General features: G+C 40.3%; 1 protein-coding gene and 1 long non-coding RNA gene across 4 annotated transcripts in view; one reads left to right on the forward strand and one right to left on the reverse strand.

Annotated features, from left to right (window-relative positions):
- Window positions 1–19,095, reverse strand: part of fbxw7 (F-box and WD repeat domain containing 7) — a 158,850-nt gene that overhangs the window by 9,056 nt on the left and 130,699 nt on the right. For all 3 annotated transcript variants that reach the window (XM_034687129.1, XM_034687127.1, XM_034687128.1), the window contains 6 exons: window positions 17,902–18,043; window positions 14,173–14,307; window positions 11,513–11,636; window positions 11,192–11,328; window positions 9,184–9,297; window positions 1,390–1,571 (listed from right to left, as the gene is read on the reverse strand). In XM_034687129.1, coding sequence (XP_034543020.1) covers window positions 1,390–1,571; window positions 9,184–9,297; window positions 11,192–11,328; window positions 11,513–11,636; window positions 14,173–14,307; window positions 17,902–18,043 — 834 coding nt within the window. The remainder of the gene's footprint in view (window positions 1–1,389; window positions 1,572–9,183; window positions 9,298–11,191; window positions 11,329–11,512; window positions 11,637–14,172; window positions 14,308–17,901; window positions 18,044–19,095) is intronic.
- On the forward strand, window positions 3,673–5,554 carry LOC117815428. Its single transcript, XR_004631817.1, has 3 exons — window positions 3,673–3,741; window positions 3,865–3,995; window positions 5,303–5,554. It is a non-coding gene; the product is annotated as an uncharacterized LOC117815428 (long non-coding RNA).

The raw sequence follows: 19,095 nt of genomic DNA on the forward strand, positions 1-19,095 counted from the left end.
CTCGCAGCGTCTCGACTGAGTGAGTAATCAAATGTTACACAAAAACCTTGGTGGGCCCTAAGGCCAAAAGAGCACTCTTGAGTCTCAGGAGTGTAACAGTGAGTGAATGAGTGAGCAGCAGTTCACTTAAGACCGCTCACAGGGTCTGCTTAATCACTATGAGAGCACATGCTCGCTCTTGTAGAGATACTGTTTACTGAGAGTGTAGTAGGGATGCTCTTTTGGCTCAGCGGCGTCGCTGTTAACTCAGGCGGTATGATTCTGATAATAACATAAGAGCATCTGGGTCATTAAAAGAACAGTTCAGCCTTTTGGAACGGACACCCATTTGTTTTCTTTATCATTGTAGATGGGAAGGTTTACACTCTGGCTTTTACACTCTATTTTTGAGGAGTTGCACAGATGATAGCTGACAGATTTGATTACTTCTGGTCTAAGCTGGGCTAGCCTTTTTCTAAAATTAGCTTTCATAATGCTAAGCTATGCTATCCAGGTTCTGCTCCATCTTCTCTACAGAGATACAGTTGTGCTCATAAAATTACATACCCTGGTGGAATTTGTGATTTTATTATGCCATTTTTCAGAGAATATGAAAGATAAGAGAAAAAAAAAATTTTCACTCATGGTTAGCGGTTGGGTGAAGCAAATTACTATCAAAAAACTGTGTTTACTCTTTTTATATCATAATGACAACAGAAACTACCCAAGAAATAATAAATTCTGCCAGGGTATGTATACTCATGAGCACAGCTGTATGAGAGATATGCTGATCTCCTCGTGTAACTCTTGACAAAAACAAAGAAGCACATGTCAAGGAAATTTAACTACTCCCTTGAGAATCCTCCATAAAAACACTCACCCTATGAGTTGTACTGTGGTTGGACACGAAGCGCAAAATTTGCTGATCCTTTTTTTGGATGGAACTATTTAGGACTTCAACAACAAATCATTAAATCTTTTAATCTGCCAATTGTATTCTCAGTTATTTGTTTGTCTGAATTTAGTCATCAAAAGCCCTCACACTTTCTTGAGGCTCAAAAAGGATTCTTAAATTGCTTGTTATGTAACAGCAAAAGAACAAAACCCAAAGTTATTTGGTTCAACAACTAAAAAGACAAAAAAAAGCAGCTCATCAACCCACACTTCTACACGTTTAGTTGCCAAATCTATCATCAAAGACTGAAATAAAATAAAATAAATAAATAAATACAAATAATAAAATGATGAATATTTTGTTGATCAACTCGTTAATAATGAGATATTCTTTGGCTCCACAGTGATTCACCTTTGTGTCATATTAAAAGCACTACAGTGAAAAAAATGTTGCAAAAGTGAATAGTTTTTAACCATGCACAGGCTTAATTAGGCTTCACAATGATTGCTCCATACCTTTTCTCATGTAGGTGCATGCAGCGCACTGTTGAGGTATGCCCATAGAGGGTGTGGATACATTCTCCTGTCTCTGCGTTCCAGACCTTGAGTGTGCGATCAGTGGAGCCGCTGATAATAATGTTGTCTCTCATCTGGGATGACCACACGCCCCCTGTGTGGCCCACCAATGTGCGCAAACACTGAAAAGACAACAGAAAAAGAACAACAACCACCCTGGTTAATATTTTCTTCACTTCTATCAAAGACTTCGGATGTTAGAAAAGTTACTTTCAAAGACGTTCATAATGAATTCGTTCATAAATATCATTTCGGGGTTGAAGGACTCTTGAAATCACATTTGTGATTTGCTCCCATATGGTCTCTTTTTTGCCTCGAGGGAGGAGAGAGACAGGTAAAATGAAATTCCTGTGACCTTTAAGAGGAAACTTGAGCTCAGTCATTCTATACCTGCTGCTGCTGCACTGGGACAAAATCTCTCTGAGCTTTTATAATTGCTTTCACTTATCTTTTGGGAAAGCAGGATATTCATTCTCCCTTGCAGAGAGGGTTGACAACTGTCTTCAGTATAGAAATGCATCCATTCATCCTCATTAGGAATGGTAGATTAGCTATTGACTACAGCAGTTATGGAAATCTTTCTGATCAATTCAATTTGCGTTTTCACAGTTTGTCTCATTTGTGCCTGGATTTAATTATCCTAAATGTATTAAATTGAAATTCTTTGGGCAGAGAAAAAGAGAAGAGGTGTGTGCTGAAGGCTGTGGTGATTGCAGGTTCAGAGGGGAGCGTGTTACTGAAGAGAACAACATGTGACCCCCCCTGACTGCAGCTGATAAGGGGCTGAGCGGTGAACAGCAGTGCAGGGTGAGAGGTTTTATTGCAGCAGAGTGAAAGAAGAAGATGATGCTGCAGCCTGTCTCCCCCTTCCCTGTCCTGCGATAAAGAGGATCACTTCATTAACCAGGGGCCGATGTGGCATGACCTTACAATCAACCTCTCCACAGTGTTAAAGTCTCCCTTGTTTTATCACCACAGTCCCATTTCTAAGCTTTATTCAGTGATGGAAAAATGTGTTTATGGAAAATTTAATTATACAAGATTTCTCTTAGAAAATATTGCAGGCATGTAGCTTGTTTGGGGAATATTTTCACATATTTATCAGATTTATTGACAACATTCTGGCTAACCAAAGAGCACCATAATCCACAATTGTTGTTGAAATATTCTCCTCTTCTTTAACATCCAATAGTGCATTTAGCTGTAATCATACTCTTGAGGATGCAAGATATTTCTGGTGAATCCAAACAAGTGTTTGAGGATCCAAGAACCAGAATGACAGAGTGTGATTAGACGCTGCTCAAACACTGTGTGGGAGGACAGAATACCTGAAATAAAGGGTTTAGGCTTCTTCATCTGTCACAAAAACAAACATAAAATGCTTTTTTAAATTTTTATTTGAACACATGAGGGTTTTCATACAATTCTTTTAAATCTGCTTAATATGTTTTCTTTTAACAGTGGGAGAGTATCCAGAACAGCAGCCACAGAGCTGGAGAGCGTGAAAAACGTGATTTCATACACGTATCTTTCTAGCCTCCTCTCTTGGCCTTGGCAGGAAGTATCAGAGAATAGGGGTCAACAAGGCTAAAGCTGCGTGCAGCAAATACTTTGAAAAGGTTAAAATAAGCTACCATGGTTCAAGCTCCACATTATTGTAGACTCACACTGCTGATCAAAGATCACCCCGGCTACAACAGAGTCTACATTAGACATGCTTTGTTTGAGACTTTGACGGTAAAGAAAGACAGAAAGGCAGGGGAGAGACTGAACCAGGCTGTTACTGATGGTTGTAAGTGCTTCTACCCTGGACATGGACAATACCTGAAATAATATGAATGGTGGGAGTCAGGCTTAACACAGCTTCAAAACAGTTGCTCAAACAAATCGTTAAACCAAACTCTCTCATAAAGCGCTCTCCTTTGCTCAGCCCTCTAATAACGGTGGCCTTAGAGGACAAAAGCTCCTATGTTGCATGATCCTACTTTTTTCAAGTTTTTCCAATCAAAAAATGTCTATAATCACAATTTCTTCTGCGCACAACAATCACTCTCCTCTTCTTCGTCTTCCAAATGATGTATTTCGTGCAGCTACCCACTAAAACCCAAATGTTTCCATTTATACCAGGTCTGGTTTGCTAAATGCCGCTGAATACTACACGGTGCATCTTTAATTATGGCAGTCTTAATGACTTTTTGTTTGCTCTGTCTTTTGCCTTTTCAGTGTTGTAATTCAGCATAAACTGGCCATGCTCATCAAAGAGGAACTATTGAAGAAATTAGGCTAAAAATGGTGAGGATGAGAATACATATGATTCCTTCTGTTACTCATTTTGGGACATGGGTGTATTATTTTCATATTCCCAGTCTGAGGTGGGATATTTACACTCCTATTATAACTGTCCTTCAATTTAAGTGTCACAGAGGCATAACAGTGAGACAAAGTCATCCCTCTGCTGTGCCAGCATCAGAGGTGGCAACAGAAGCTCTACAGGTGGGAGATGGGATCAATGTGAACAGCAGATCTGGCAGGGCAGAACAGAGTGTGTATGTGTGTGTGTGAAGTGACTGTTGTGTGTTCACAGGTTGTGTTTCTAGTGATTCATCAATACCATGATGCGATGTTAAATCTTAACCACGACACCAATGTTACATTTGTAATCAATAAAGAAGCACATAGGCGTGATGACGGAGGAGCTTGTCGCAGAGCTGCTTTGATTTACTCTTCCACCTTAAAGACTGGTGGGCTGATGCCATGTATGCAATGACAACTACACTCTACTTCACTACACCTACAATCATCATCTTTCAGGCTAGATAACACCTTTTGTTGTTCATTCCCACACATCAAAAGGCTCGATGGCCTTTATGATTGAGCTGTTATGACTTCCTTGGTTAAAAGAACAATAATTGCTGACTATTTTGACATTTGATGATTAGTTGAAGTATTTTTCCTTTAAAAAAAGGCAGAAATGGCTGTATACAGCCTTTTAAATGATGAGATTTTATGCAATTTCTGTGTTTATGTTGTATCAAAGTGCATGTCTTTGGGTTTTTGATGGACAAATACAACATCTGAACACATCTTTTACTCTGAAAGCTGGCAATAACATTTCCTCTATTCCCTGACATTTTGTAGAACAAATAGTTAATGGAATTAAAAAATAATGGACAATTTAATAGACAACAAGCATTAAGGCTAATTTATACTTCTGCGTCTCCCCTACGCAGCAGGGGCTGACGCGGACATGAACACTACATACTTGTGCGTCGGTGTGTCCGTGTCGCGCAGCAATTCTCCGCCGAAACGCTTGAGGGCAGTGCGGTGTCTCTGATAGCCGGTCGCCTGCTTCCGGCCCCGCTACGATCTCTGTTTACTTTTCCACAGCGATTCAGAGCGTGTTATGTTAATCTACAGCTAATACATGTTGCTGTTTATCATACAGACATGATTACATGAAGAATAGAGAGGAGGAGATGAAATACGTGGCCGATGTGCGGGATCCCGGAAGTGCTGTAAATGTGGGAAAGACAAAGCCGCCGAGCAGACCAATCACAGGGCTTGCGGTCCGCGTCGGCTCTACGGGGAGTTACATTTTGGAGGAGGTGCACGTCAGCTACGTGCGTAGGCCTCGGCGTAGGTACAGGAGCTACGCGGACCCCCGGCGTAGGGTACGCCGTTGATTCAACGCAGAAGTATAAATCAGCCTTCAGTTGTAGCCTTAGCTTTTCAATTGAACAATATAAATTGTTTCTCTAGCTTACAAAGTAATTTCTGCGTCCGTGATTATTTTAAAATATTCATGTTAAGGACAGGGTTCCAAAGAAATCTCTCTTTACTGTTTGTTAAAAAGGGTGGAAGGTGAGCTGAGTATCCATGCAACAGAGGCAGCTGTTGGAGGACACCTCTCTCTGGATACGACAGCAGTCCACAGGTCTGCCATCTTAGATCAGCCTGACAGCTGAGACGGCTGCTGACAGCGACACCAAGGACACACAGCTCTGTTAAGCACCAGGCAGCCACCTTTGAAGCAATGAGAAGTGTGTGACTGTGTGACTGTGTGTGTGTGTGTGTGTGACTGTGTGACTGTGTGAGAGTGTGAGAGTGTGTGTGTGTGTGTGTGTGTGTGTGTGTGTGTGTGTGTGTGTGTGTGTGTGTGTGTGTGTGTGTGTGTGTGTGTGTGTGTGTGTGTGTGTGTGTGTGTGTGTTTTTAGGATTGACAGCTTTCACCGGAGCTGGGGGACAGGCAAAGACAAGGTTCCATCAGGTGAAGACGGAGCCTTCTAGTAACGCCTACGCAGGAAAACAGGCCATTTCAGATTCCTCCAGACCACAAATCTGCAAGCCTTAACGGTTTCCTCTTTACCTCAGACTGTTGTTTCTGTTTAATCTCTGACGCAACATTTTCACCACAATTAAAGCCTCAGTGTCTTACCTGATCGCTAAGCAACGGCCCAGTTCTTTGGGAGGCGTGGAGAAATTTACATGTAATGTTCTGATATAATAAATCCCTTGATTGCCTCACAGCTTGACTTCAATTCATCATGATTTAGAACAAGATAAATCAAGGGCAGGACAAAACTAGCAGCTTGTTTATCAAAGAATTGTGTTACTATGATGAGACACTTTGCTTTCTGGGCCTAAAATGCCCTCTGAGTTTAAGAAATGTATCATTCACAAAGAAATCTTCAACAGAAAAACAGATTTTCCCTAAACTATTGATAGAAGCATCTGCTAGCATCTTGTCAGCATGATAACTGATGCACTATGCAGAGACGTGCTGGGGATACTGAGGCTGAAGGAAACATGAGAACATTCTGATGCTCATGTTACACCAGTCATCCCACACTGCAACATCAAAAGGAAATCTTTTGATCGCTCTAAACTGAAAACAAAGTTTCTGAGTGAAAGCAGCACAAGTGGCCGAGGAGAAGCAGCGACGCAGCTCCACCTCTGGCTCGACTCCTCACTGTGACCAATTTGTTTTCCATCATATCAATTTAAATCCTCTACTCACAGAGCGAGTTGCCACAGCTGCATAGCAAATGTCTCCTCTGAAGGAAAAGGACAGATGCAGCTGCTGATCTCTGAGTGTATGAGCCAGTTTAACCCCGTAATCTATCACAGTCCGCCAAACTCATTATTGATTTTCAGGGACGGCTTTTCATGATGATCCAGAAACAAACACACGATCGGATGAGCTCATGTAGGACATAGACCAAAGAAAAGAGAGCAGCGTCTTCAGTCTAATGGTATCAGGCTTCAAAAGGAGACCGTTTAAAGACTAACATCAGTGCTCTTCATCATTGTGCTTCATCTCTTATTGATCCCATTCTGAGTAAGACTGGAGTTTTAATGTTAACAGCCAAGCTTTGGTACAGCAAGCTTACTTTGAAGGATTTTATTTGAAACATAAAAGACACACCAAGGTCAAAACAAGACATTTTTAAGAAGAAGGTTATGGATTAAGTATTTTCCTGCCATCTTGGGTATTTTCCAACTTCTGGCTGAATCTGAAGTGCAAAAACCTGCAGTTCCTCGTGTGACCACTTGAGGCTGACTCCAGAAGCAAAAGAATCCCAGTTAAAACCATAGACTGTATAATAAATAGACGTAGTATCCGTGATGTCACCCATCTGTTTCCAAATCCCTGTTTTGAAGCCAATTGTTGGTGGGTGCCATATTGAAAATGCTGAACACAACCTAACATCGTCCAAGCTAGTTTAAGGTTGGAGGCGGGTCTTTAGCATTTTGCTAACAGCTACAGGGTGCCTGCCTGTCAATCAAGTCAGCCATGTCCTAATTTAGGCAGAACTCGTAAGTTTAATATCTTATAAACATAAACATGCCTTTTTTTTTTTTTTACAACCTTAAAGGGGCTGAATTTCTTTTGATAACAATGAAGGCAAGAGTTCCGCATAAAAAAGCATAATTAGGGGCATGGCTGATTTGACTCAGCTTTTTGCCAGGCAGAAAGGCTTTGGCCTCAGCTCCTCCTCTTTGCCAGTTTCTAGACAAAAGTCAGTTAGAGTCAGCGTCCCCAATATGGTAACCGCAATCTTTGGGCTTCATAACATCTCCTCAGAATCCACCTGATGACGTCACTGAAATTATGTTTACGGTAGTCAATGGGATTAGAGATATAAAGGACAAGGGTGGTCGATAATGTCAAGAGAACTGGGACCCACAAAAGGATGTTTGTTGAAAGGCCATTTCAAACTGTGTAACACCTCGAGATCACGAAAAGCCTCTTCACAGTCCTGCATCTCACAGGATGAGATGACAGCAAAGAAAAAGTAGCAATCAAGTTCTCAGAGCGGCCGGCAAAGACTTTAAAAAACATTGACAGCAGAGAGGAAAAACAAATGCAGGTGCAGGTAATCTCATTGTGTTGTTACTTTACTGTTTTACTGGCATCGACAGCCACTTCAGCTAAAATGGTCGACTGGGCTTAATTGGCCATTCCTCTCAAGCGAGGGATTCTCTCTCTCTCTGGGGAAGGCAGCTCAGGAAGCACAGAGGTGAAATCCACAGAGGGAGAGATGTGCTCTGAATGCAGCACCTCAAACAGAAACGGATTTGGGCTCATCTCGTCTTCATGAGTAATGTAAATAAACAAGTCTGAGTCGGATTAACGTTGTAGAAACCCCAAACAATGTGCTGTGTGTCTGAAAGCAGGGTGGTTTCACGAAAAGCTGTTGTGCCTGCTGGTGATGTGTCTCATCGTAGACTTCCACCGCAAATACGGAGCTGCTGCAGCTGTAACTCAGCGACCTGCCATCCTTACATTAGTTTTTGGGTGAAGGAGAGCTGCGTGCCTATCGGATGACCTTGGCGAGATCTGTTCAGATCAGCAAATGCTGTGACTGATATGCGAGTAATCACTAGCTGGCTGAATGCCGACTTGACTATCTGTTAGTCTTTGCAGCAGGGAAACGCTCTCTGTTCTTTTGTGTGAAACAGAAAGAGAAACCTACTGTGCCGTGATCATGCAGAATATCAATTCCTCCACGGGCTTTTCTTTGAATGTGTTTTTATGTCTGTGGAATGAAAAAGCAAGTCCACAGCCCAACCTGATCTCAGTTTTTTTGCCAGGTAAAAATGAAAGAAAGAGGGTGGAAGAGAGAAAGAGGCAGCAACAGTTTAAAGAGGATTTTTCAGTGAAAAGCCCTTTTGAAAATGGAGTCCAACACTGAGACATGAAAGCGCTGCGATTTTGCAACAATCTGTGAAGCTCTCTCCAACACCACAGTACAACCGCTGCCTTTCTTTTTAATACACAGTGTAAAGCTGCAGCACAAGGCCCGTGTGACTGCACCAGCAACAGAAATGAATACTAACTGTGCTTGCGGACATGTGCTGTGTAACAAGTCTCTGAAACGGCCAAATGTAAGAGGAGAGAATCTACTGATAAAGTCTTGAGAGGCTGTTTTTACCTGACAATTACTACCTGTCAGGTTAGTGGGAGCTGCACAGATACAGTCAGCTGCTAGATGAGAAAGTAGGTATGTTATGCTGAGCGATAATTGTACAAGCAACGCAAGATGACAGGAAGTATTACAACCATTAAGCAATAATTTACTGTCTCCTTCACTTCCCATCAAGACTGAAAAATGGATGAAGTTGGTCTAAGTTGAACTGCGGTCCATTAACGTCTGCAGAGGAGGCGGAGGCGGAGGAAGCCATTAAGACTTGAGGAGTAAACAGGAAATGGAATAAGGTGATAACACATACCTTTCCTGTGATGGCCGACCAGACTTTCAGCGTGTTGTCGTCAGAGCCGCTGACGATTCGGTTCCCACAGAACTGGAGGCAGGTGATCACATGGTCGTCGTGACCTTTCAGCACCTTAGAGAGGGGGAGGTAGAACAAATGTGGTCAGGAGGATTTAGAGGACAAGTGCATGAGGAATGACAAAGAAAGTGTTTGACAATGACACATCTCTGGTGCTTTATACATCAAAGAGGAGATAAGAGAGAAATGTCATCAGGTGCTGCAGGTGTACACAGGAGACTTTTATGCTGTGTGTCTGCGTGTGTGTGTTTGTGTAGTCTCTGCCGGCTAACACTGGGTCGCAGAACTGCAAGCTCAGCAAGCGACAGAGCACACTCCATATGCAAAGGAGTATGAAGAGCGCAGTCACTGAAATTTACATCAGTGGCGGCCTAACACGACCTGAGGCTGCTTCAAAGACAAACATGGCCCATTAAAGATCAGCTCCAGCATGCTGGTCAGGTTTTATGGGAGCCTTCAGATCAGGAAGAAGACAAATGGAACCTTTAGATTGAAAGAGGGCTAAATGGTGCTGTGCCCCTGTGTAGTTAACAATCAAATGGAAGATCTGACCTATCACCAACTTTTCATCAACACCACACCTTAAGTTTTATCTAAATCATGTTTTCTTTTTATTGTCTCAAGGAGATTGGATTGCAAATCTTACAGACCAAATAGCCTGTAGGACAGTAGTACTTAAACAGGAGTCCTTTCTGTAGGGGGGAGGGGGTTTCCCCAATTGCCAGGTGTTACACAAAAATATACTGAAGCTCTGCTAATAGGCACAAATATATACTATATAGAAATGTTTAAGAATTAATACATATTTTAAAGTAAGGTATATAAGTGCATCTCACACAAAAAGGATGTTGTGAAAATGAATACTATAATAAAAAATAAATACACTTTGATATATTCTCGACTCATTACATTTAAAATAAAAATTGTCAAGCATTTATCTATTTTTATCTTTGAAAATGACACATCTACAGCTGCTGTTTTGATTACTGAACTCATTTTGAGTTTCAATGAAAAAAAAAAAAAGTTTTAAAGATTTTCAAACTTTTTGAGATACACTAGTGATACCTAAAAACATGCCATTGTGTGTGGGATCTAGTTGAAAAGTTAGCATAGAGATCTTAAGGTAAAGAATTTATAATGGGTAATGGTTTAAGTAATTAGCTTAATTAATTAATTTCATTTTTAAAAGGTTGAAATGGTGAAATAAAAAATAGAGGAAAGAGCTAAACTTGTTAGCTAAAATTGGCTATAAATGGGTAAATAGTTCAGATCGTTGGCTAAAACTTTAGGATAAATATTTTTGCTAAATAGCTAAAAGTAAATGGATAAATGGTGGAGACTGTAAGCTATAGCTAATAGGCAAACTATTGAAATGGATCGCTAAAACATATTGATTGAGACAGTCAGTTAAATTTATGTATAAACAGTTGAAATAGTTACTTTCCACTAATGGTTAAACTGGAGAGATATTTTTCTCCATTCTTTTATTCTTACTGTTTTAACCGTCAATAGGTTCAAGATAACTGTCTAAAATGAATGTCTGCTGTTTCTGATTGAGATAGTTAGCTAAAGCTGATGGATAAAAAGTAGAAACTGATAGCTTAAAACAATGGAGAAGTGTTTTTTAAAGCAGGCTAAAATAATAGAGAAACAGTCAGGACAGTTAGCTGAAATAATTGGATATAGTTTAGTTAGAACTTAAGACAAGGGCTGAATTTCTAGGCCTCACTGACAAAAAGGCTCTTCGGTATTGACACCTTAGTTGTATATAAAAATAATTGAAACAATATCGTCTTCTGTAGCACCAGTACAGTAAAACATTTACCGCATGGTAGTTGTAAATTAACAAAGGGGAACATGACTTGGTCTGATAAGCCTGCAGGGTACCTCAGGCCAAAAAGGTCAGGAGCTAGTGATGTGGGGAATTGAAGTTTAGAGAAAAGACTACCTTGGGTGATTTGAGGTCCCCTCTCCTCCAGTTAGTGTCTATTCTGTGCTGCCTGATGTAGGCACTCTTCCAGGGGCTGTGAGTGAAGCCAGGCTTGACGATTTTCCTCTTCTTGAGGGGCAGAGGCTCATCGATGCCTGTTAGGAGGGAGACACAGACAGATTGGACTAACAGGCTTGTGTTTTTCTCTGAAAGTTAAGTTTATAAAAAATAGATACCAGCACATCTTTAAACACAGCATTTTGCTCCAGAGTTCTCCCGCTGGGTGACTCCAGCATTGTGTCTCTCCGTCTGCATCTGTTGGAAAGACTTCACACTCACCTTCTTCCCTGCATTTCTCCCTCCACAGCAGGTTGTCTTCTGCCAGGATGCGCCAGTAGCGACACGTCTGTGCTGCTTGGAGGAGGTCCTTCGGTTCCAGGAATGACAGCACATACAAAGCCAGCTGTTGACAGAGAAGGACAAGGAATGTGAGAGGTATAAACGAGAAAAGCAGATATGAGAAAGGAACTATTATTCACTGCAGCAGGTGTATACAACAGAGCAAACAAGTTACAGGAGAGGACTTTGAGTTAACTAAATCCCAATAATGAAAAGGTACAGCTGAGCAAACAGACTTGCTGAACAACCTATATGTACAATATTAACAGCATGGATCTAACTGACAAGGGTAGACAATGTTATTACCACAGGATTAAATCAACAGTTTATTGAAGCGTAACTAAAAATAAACAATAGAAGCTTCTCATAGAGAGTAATAATGCCACGGCTACTGTTTGTTAATCCAAAGCCACATAATAAAGACAAAACCTGGTATAATGAGCATCAATCTGCATCCCTGAGCTATATAGAGAAAACACTAGTTTTCTGTTATAACAAACATATTTAAGCAGAAACCTCTAACTACAAAGTGTTCAACTGTGAAACAATGCAGTGGATTAACTATAAGAGCAAGTGATTGCTTTGTACCATCATTAAAACTAGGATTATGGGCTCATTTTGCAGGATGAAGTGTAACCTTCTGTTCAAAGATTAATTTTTTTATTATATCACAATAATGCCTGATGAGAATGACCCACAGCACTCTGTGACAAAATCAGGAGTGTGGTCATGAAAGGGTAAAATGAAGTCACTGTAACCAGTCACCTGCAAGGGATATTGTTGATACGTTAAAGCCAGTCATCATTTTGCTCTCATGTTCAGACTGCATCTATTCCGTTCTTAATTGTCTGGGTGCTTCTGATTGGATTTGCTTTAATCTTCTGCTTCAATTGCTTTCAAAATGTTCCTTCTTTTATTCAGTATATCTTGTTATTATATTAAGTCGCCCTGTTTAATCCAACATTCTTTATGCCTTTATGTTTTGTGAAGCACTTTTTAACATCTGTTTCAATAAGTGCTTCAGAAGTAAATTTCATTACTATATATAGATATCTTTTGGGAGATATGTCATGTTTTTTTTTTTTTCTCTATGCTCACTGAAAAATTGAAAAAGGAAAATTATGGCTTGTTGTATATTATTTTTGTACTTCAATACTTGGGATGCACAGTATTCCATTGTAATAGTCAGTCATTATACATGTCTTTGCTTTTGTGACTTCCGATGTTGATCTGTCATTGTAAATTTGCCATATTTCTAAATAAAAATATTTAGAAAAAAATAAAAATAAAAAAAGAAGTCAATTTCATTATCATTACATTATTATAAATAAGATGTTTTTCATATCAGACCTTTGAAACCGCCTTACAGCTTTGTGATTTGCAGATCAGATTGGACTTCATGTATAAACATCACCATTCTGTATTCATGGGTTGCTATGGTGGTGATGTAGATGTCAGTAAATTCATATTCTGATGATGCAGCTTTCTATTGTGGTAGTACAAAAAATGGGGACGTTTCATCCCACCATGCAAACAATCATGCACTCAAATTGATGCAGATGTCCTTACTCACACTAGAAAAATTGGGCAATGGAGATGGTAAATGTATAAAAATAAGTTAGCTCTTTAGAGATCTGTCCTTGTTATTAATACAACTTAACTGAGTTCAGAACTTCTTTGACAACATAAGGACTAAAGCTTTTGACAAGGGGATTCCTTATTTTTAACTCTGCCTTCATAAGTTTTTCTAACTATTTAGTTTTAAGGTTATTCCAAGTCGCTTGCCCCAGTCAAGACCCACAAACCTCGACATACCTCAATCACTTGAAAGCCTGTCTGAGCCAGTCGTCATTACCGGGCTTGACGATATTTCGGAAGGCTTTATGAATGGACCTGGAGTCTATGATTGCTTTTTAAGCCAGACACACAGTCCCTTCTTCAGATTATCTTCATACTTTCAATTTCAACTGTATCTTTAGTGTGCCACGGGGATTGTCCTGTTAAAATGACTTGACAGCCCCGCCCAATATAAATCCTGCCGCTCTGGCAGTGAGGAGAGATGGGATTATCAAAAGAAGTCTGAGGGAACAAGATTTTGAAAAAGGAGGAGGGCTCACATCCTGGGAAAACACAGGATTGTTGTATATTTGGCTTTGGAGCAAGTAGTTCTGATGCCTTGAAAATGTGCATCCTATTGCTCTATGCTGCAGCCTTCATACCTTCCTTCATCCTAACACCTGCCAGCCAGAGACAAGGTGTAGAGTATTTGATCAGCTACATCAGATAAGGTGGATTGAGGCTGTTTTGTAAGAATCCCTTATGTGATCTTATCATCAGTCTGACACTTCAGTTTGTTTGTATTGTCAGTTATGAAGCAGAGAAAAAACGAGATTTTCACTGTGGATTCACTTAAAAGACGCAGAAGAAGGCTGTGAGAGGATTAATACTGCAGAGGAAGCTTGTGCTTTGTAGCCTGTGTTCATTCAAAAGTTGTCCACCCTGAGGGACTCCCTGATGGGAGCCCTGATCAGAAGAAAGACGGGGACCAGAGATGATGTTGTTAACAGATAAAAGGAAAAGAAGAGGATTCAGGGACTCACCTCTTTGGGCAGCAGGGAGATGAAGTCTCGCTGAAACTGCGGCTCGATCACCTGCATCATATGCTTGACTTGTGTGGGCTCACAGCTGTCAATCAACTCATCCAGCGCCAGCAGCTTCTCGGGCCCAGTCCAGCTCTGGAAGAAAACATGACAGAAGAACTGTTATTGAAAACCGTTATTCTCTACATCACATTAATTCTGCAGACGATTCTGTTTCTGCAACATATAATCAAAAATAATTGGGATAAACACTCTCAAACAAACAAACTAAGTTTGTTTGAGTGCCTAGGAGCATTCAAGTGCTGGCCCGGCGTTTTGGACTAATTAATCCAAGTAACTCACAATGCACTGCCAATAATGGATGCCAATAACACGTATTGAAAAGACAATTTCCAGGGTCAACTCTATAGGAAATCCATAAATACTGACCCTTAAGAGGTTAAGATGCACCCTCTGGAGTCTCTCTGAGTGGCAGACAAAACAGTCTGTTGGCTGGCTGATGTTCCGTGCTGAGCCTGAGTAGTTTCCAAGCTCTATAATTTCCTTGAGGCGTCAATACAGTACCTCAAACTCTGATGCATTGGTTTCATGGTTTTAGCATTACACCTTATAATCATCACAGATGAGAAAAGTGCACATGATGTCAACAAGAAAAATGTAATAAACAAAAATACTAAGCTGACTGGACTTATCCCCTCTGTAATGTTACATTCAGAGTGTCATGCCAGCTAACATTATATTCAGATATCTAAATACCGCAATGCTTTTTCTCAAACATCATAATGTGTTTAGTGACTCTGCTATATTTCTTTATGTAAGCATATTAAAAATGATGTACCAATTCACTTCCTGCTGCTGGTTTATTGAATGCATCAGTACAACATTATAAAGACAGTGACTTATGCAGCGATGTCCCCTCTGTAGCTTATTTTTACTGTACTGCTGCGTTATCTCCATGTTGTCATCTCAAGAGGTTCTTTTTTCTATATTGGGACAATAGTGCATTGTAACAGGTGGCAATGCACTAATTGAACATCGCAGTCAGAATATTCATAAAACCTCCATATCTGGATTGTTTCACCCAATGCGGCTGTAGAGGAAGAGTGTAAACTGAAAACCATAGAGCTGATTGAGCCAGTTTATTTCAGTCCAACTTGACGCCTTTGTGTGCTCTGTAAACTCTTATTTGACTTGGAATTAAGAGACTTGGAAACATACTGCCTCATGAACGTGTCTGTAACATGTTAATGTTCCCTGCGTGACCTCCTCGGCAGCACAGAGTAGCTTCAGGCACCTGCCTATTTCCAGCAGCCAGCACATTAGTGGAAAATTTGAGCATGAGAAACTCGACTCCATTAACAGCATTAAAGCTCGGAGGGGCGATTTCTTCTACGTGTACATTCAGTTGTTCTACACTGGCTGCGGAAAATAACTAAACTGCATGTTGGACCCAAAAGCAACAGTTGTTTTCCCCTGCAGAGTGCTGAAATCTAACAATGATTACAGGCTACGAGGCAGCATGGAAAATCTGGCACACGCAAACCACCTGTAATTTGACAGCTAAAAGCTTTAGCCAGAGGTGCTGGTTCTGGAGGTAATCAGGGGTTTTAGAGACCTCCTCCCTACAATCAGGAGGGCCATGCAACAGCTACTTGCATGTGACATCAATTTTCTTTCATGGATTATTGGCACTTCTTTGTTTGAAAGCAAACCCTCAGGTTTACAGTTCAGAAAGATGAGATGTGAACCTTCCATCAAATCTGTTGGGACACCTTAAAGCCTTTTTTTATGCATTCTTAATGTGCTTAGAAAAAAAAACATGTTTCTAGCCTGGTATGAGTCAAAAGTGCTATAAAGATTTTTGATACTTGTGGAATTGTCTTTACCAGGCTGTAAACATTACAGCATGTACTGTATACTGTCTTACATCACACCTCTGAAGAGTTCAATGCATTTCAGGAGCTTCCAAAATAACCTCCAGCAATTAACTTTTTTTTTGGGTTAACTATTTTTTTGCTTGAACTATGTCTCCCCTCAACATGTTAGAGTGCCTCTGCCTAGTTACTGAGTTCTCAAAGTTTAGAAGACTTTCTGCCATAAATCTGATAAGAATATCTGCAACACAAACCAGGAGATTCAGTCCAGGATCACTTAAACAGGCAAGATACTCAGGCTGGTGCTCTGATGTACAAGTGCTACTCTTGTGCTTCTCTAATCTTTGAGAATAGACACTGATAAAAGCTACCGTTCAGTCATTGAGAGGGAAATGTTCAAGTATCTACCGCAAAAATCTTTCTTCATTTTTACAAAGACTAAAGTCTTAAGTCTTCAAACAAAACACAGATTACTCAGCTTCAAAGACACTGAAGAGGCACATTTTTCAGCTTTATGCCTTTTTGGATTAAGTTAAGTAAATTATTGAATATGTTTTAGAATTAAAGCATCACATGGTAAGAAGCCAGATGTGCTTGTTTGTTGGTTTTTAAATGGTATTGTTCTGACATTTTGAAAATGTGCTTATAAGCTTTTATTGCAGAGAAATATTACCACACATTATCCTCCATGAATTCAAAACAGGTATTTAACACAGTAAAGATTCCCAACAGATTATGATTGAGATATCTTGTGTTTCTTTAGATAGCAGTAAAGGCCCTGACTGACAGATATCATCATTGTAGGACGGAGCCATGCTATTTGTTTCTCTTCTTAACGCTAATCTAAACTGATCAGCTTTACATTTAATGGAGAGATATAAGTGGGATCCAACCAAGCAAGAGGGCAAAAAACTTGTGTTAAGATTTCAAAATTATCCCCTTCTTCAAAAGTGACAGCAACATTAACATTAGTGTCCTTGGGTCTGTTCTTTGAGTGCAAACTCCCTAAATAAGCCCAGAAAGTATAGTTTGCTGCTGTAGTTTTGTTTGCCTCTTTAATGAGAGTACAGGCTGAGACTGGACCAGGGAATGTACAGAATGTAAGTTTGAGCTTTAGCCGCCAGATAAAAGACGGTGGGCTGCAGCGGGACAGGCCTGAGGACTAATATATGTAAAATAAACACTGAGGTGTCACAGGTTAGCCCAGCTTTTCAAAGATAATGAGTTGAGGCTCTCTAAGGTAATGAAAGCAATGACAACCTATTATATAAGAAACGTGAGAGACCTCTCCAGGCTAATATGCTAAAATGACATCCTATTTCTGTCGAGTGTGGAGTTAAGTCGAACAAGAGAGTAATATCTGTATCATGTAATTTCTCTACATTCAGTGATTTAACTGATAAACAAACAAAAAGTCAGAGTAGACTTTCTGACACTGACACTGATGACTGAAGTGATGCAAAACAAGTGAAGATTTGTCAATGCTTGATGCAAATACAATGGAAAATTAGTAAAAGATCCAAAGTCTGCAACACTGTCTCATACAGGAAGAATATGTGAAAGTATAATACTTAACTTCAGAGAACCAAACAAGACAACATCTGTTCAACTTTTAACACAGACCTGAGGTCTATTATAGAAATGTTGTAAGTCAGCCTTTAAGTCTGTACAGGTACAGCTAATTCCAATTCCACGCTACAGTGCTTATGGTAATGCGGTGGGCCTGAACAACAAGGCACCAATTATCTCAGAGACTAAGTGAACATTGATTGGGCGCAACATCTGCTTTTGATGAGCTTTTGCTCAAGGGCTTGGTGGTTGCCCATGGAGAGGAGAAGAAGAAGACGTTGCTCACCTGAAATGTTCGGAGCCATTCTTGGAGACCCGTGGGTGGCTGGATTGAGGTGATACGCCGTCTCTGCTGCCCCTGACCATTGGCTGTTCTGATGTGGCCGAATGTGGTGGGTGTTGCTGGACATGGGACGATTCCTGTCGGGCTGAAGATCACAAGGAAAGAAAAGTCATTAACACCCATCTTATTTTGAAAACTACGTCCTTTAGATCACCAGAGAGTTAAATATTCAAAGCTGCACTTTAAACTGATAATATTCCCGCCTGTCACTGCATTGATTTAGCAATAAAACCCCAATGAAGTGTATTCTGCAAAGCTCATTTAAATAAAAACTTGTGTTTTCTTTTTACATTATGCTAATTTCCTCACATAACCCCACATTATTTTTTTTACTATAGACAGTTTATGACCCAGTGAGCAGATGTGCTCTTTTTTATTTACACATCAAAAAAGTCCTCTCTTTCCCTCAGGTCCAACAGCAACTGTTGTTCTTTCATTATTTAAACACAGTTATAGCTGTACAATTATAGCCCCAAGAAAGATAAGTACACAAAGTAAATACAATATGTTCAGAATAAGGGATTTGTATATCCTGATCATACACTGTTATGATGCTTTCTGGTTTGAGGAAGCTTATTTGAATGACGTGAAGTGCATCAACATCACAAGAAACCCACTCAATATTTGCCTGTAAGCACTTCCAGCTTATATTTTTAACTCAGACTTCAAAGTATCACACAATCCCACAGATATCTGCTCAAGTCCAGACTCTCCTGTTGTAAGAACCTGAATGTAAAACGCAGCACAGGACTTCAAAGAGTGCCCACGTGCTGTAGTAATGTAAGGGCAGCAGGAGAAGCCATCCAGTGGGCAAACCTCGACGCTTCAGATTCCACGCGCTGGCAGCAAACTGGAAAGCTTGGGGTCTATTTCATTATTGATTTATTTTTAATGGGAGAGGAAGCTGAGAAGGAGCCTGGTACATGGCAACATTTACAGTTAAGCGACCATGTTCAGTCTGAATTTTAATGTGGCTACATGTGAACATGTGCATTAAATATTTAGTGTCAGAGAAACATCTGGGAGTTCTCCCGGCTGGGTGCTGGAGATATGATATGATGTGAAGCTTCATTCTGTTTGAAGGCGCACAGCATCTTTGTTCACACCTCTTATATGTTTTCTTTTCATGGTTCACTT

This window comes from Notolabrus celidotus, chromosome 7 (genome assembly GCF_009762535.1).
Source record: "Notolabrus celidotus isolate fNotCel1 chromosome 7, fNotCel1.pri, whole genome shotgun sequence".
NCBI lineage: Eukaryota > Metazoa > Chordata > Actinopteri > Labriformes > Labridae > Notolabrus > Notolabrus celidotus.